The 1,082-nt window shown below is 68.1% G+C and overlaps 1 protein-coding gene across 1 annotated transcript in view; it reads left to right on the top strand.

Moving 5' to 3' along the window:
* PLCD3 (phospholipase C delta 3) overlaps positions 1-247 on the top strand; it is an 8,711-nt gene extending 8,464 nt beyond the window's left edge. Inside the window, exons 11-12 of the mRNA XM_029963281.1 lie at positions 1-51; positions 137-247. Of these exons, the coding sequence (XP_029819141.1) occupies positions 1-51; positions 137-225 (140 nt within the window). The 3' untranslated portion in view covers positions 226-247. The remainder of the gene's footprint in view (positions 52-136) is intronic.
* Positions 248-1,082: the final 835 nt, after the last annotated feature.

Genomic DNA, 1,082 nt, shown 5'->3' with positions numbered 1-1,082 from the left:
GCAACGACTTCGTGGGGCAGTTCACGCTGCCCCTGCCCAGCCTGCGCACAGGTGGGCGATGGGGAGCCACCCCCGCTGCCCCCCGGGGGTGGGGACGGTCCCCCTGCCCCGCGCTGAGCCCCCTCTGTGTCCCCAGGGTACCGGCACATCCACCTGCTCTCCAAGGACGGCGCGTCCCTGTCCCCGGCCACGCTCTTCGTGCACGTCCAGTGCAGGAGCCTGTGAGGGCCCTGGGAGGGCCCTGGGAGGTCCCCGTGGGACGGGGAATGTCGTGTCCCCCCGTGGGACGGGGAATGTCGTGTCCCCCCGTGGGGGGCAACGTGCTCCTCCGGGGGGTGGGCACCCTCCAGCTCCCTGTGTGGGGACAGCCCGGTGACACTGCTCCCCTGCCTGTGGTGACAGCACCCAAGGGGCTGGGGGACCCCCTCCATAGTGCCCATAGTGCCACCTCGTCTGCTGGTGCCCTACTCCTTCCCTCCCTGTCCCTGTGACAGCCAGGATGGGGTGACCAGGCCGTAGAAAACCCCACAGGGGTGACAGCAACCCCCAAATGTCACCAGCCCTGGCCATGCTTGATGCCAGCTGCAAGGACAGTGCCATCACCACGAGGTCCCCCAGGGGACCCTGCCACCATGTGCCACACTGTGCCCGGCTGGGGACACACCCCCACCCCTGCCCTGGCACACATTTATACCCCGGGGTCAAGCCAGTCAATAAAGGTTTTATTTTAACAGAGCCTGTCCCGCTGTCCCTGTCACCCCCCAGGGCCTGTTGTGGGGGGATAAGGGCCGAGCCCACCCCCAAACCAGCACTGTCGCAGGGAGCTGCCAAGCACCCATGGGTGCTGCACCCACGGAAGCCGGGAGGGAACAGCCCTCAAACCTGCCCCAGGGGCAAGGGGAGGGTCCCACTGGGTGCCCCCCACCCGCACCCAGCCTCCCCCAGCACAGCAGGGACACCAGAGGGGACACAAAGGTACTTGCATAGGTGACACAGGACCCCGAGCAGGGGGATGTGATGGCGCTGCCGGGGGGGACGTGACGGGCTCCTGGTCCCCACTGGGGCCCTGCAGGTCCAGGCTG

Source organism: Manacus vitellinus, unplaced genomic scaffold (assembly GCF_001715985.3).
Source record: "Manacus vitellinus isolate BGI_N305 unplaced genomic scaffold, ASM171598v3 scaffold_100_pilon, whole genome shotgun sequence".
Lineage (NCBI taxonomy): Eukaryota > Metazoa > Chordata > Aves > Passeriformes > Pipridae > Manacus > Manacus vitellinus.
The sequence above is the reverse complement of the archived record's forward strand: the minus strand, read 5'-3'. Positions and strand labels throughout refer to the sequence as shown.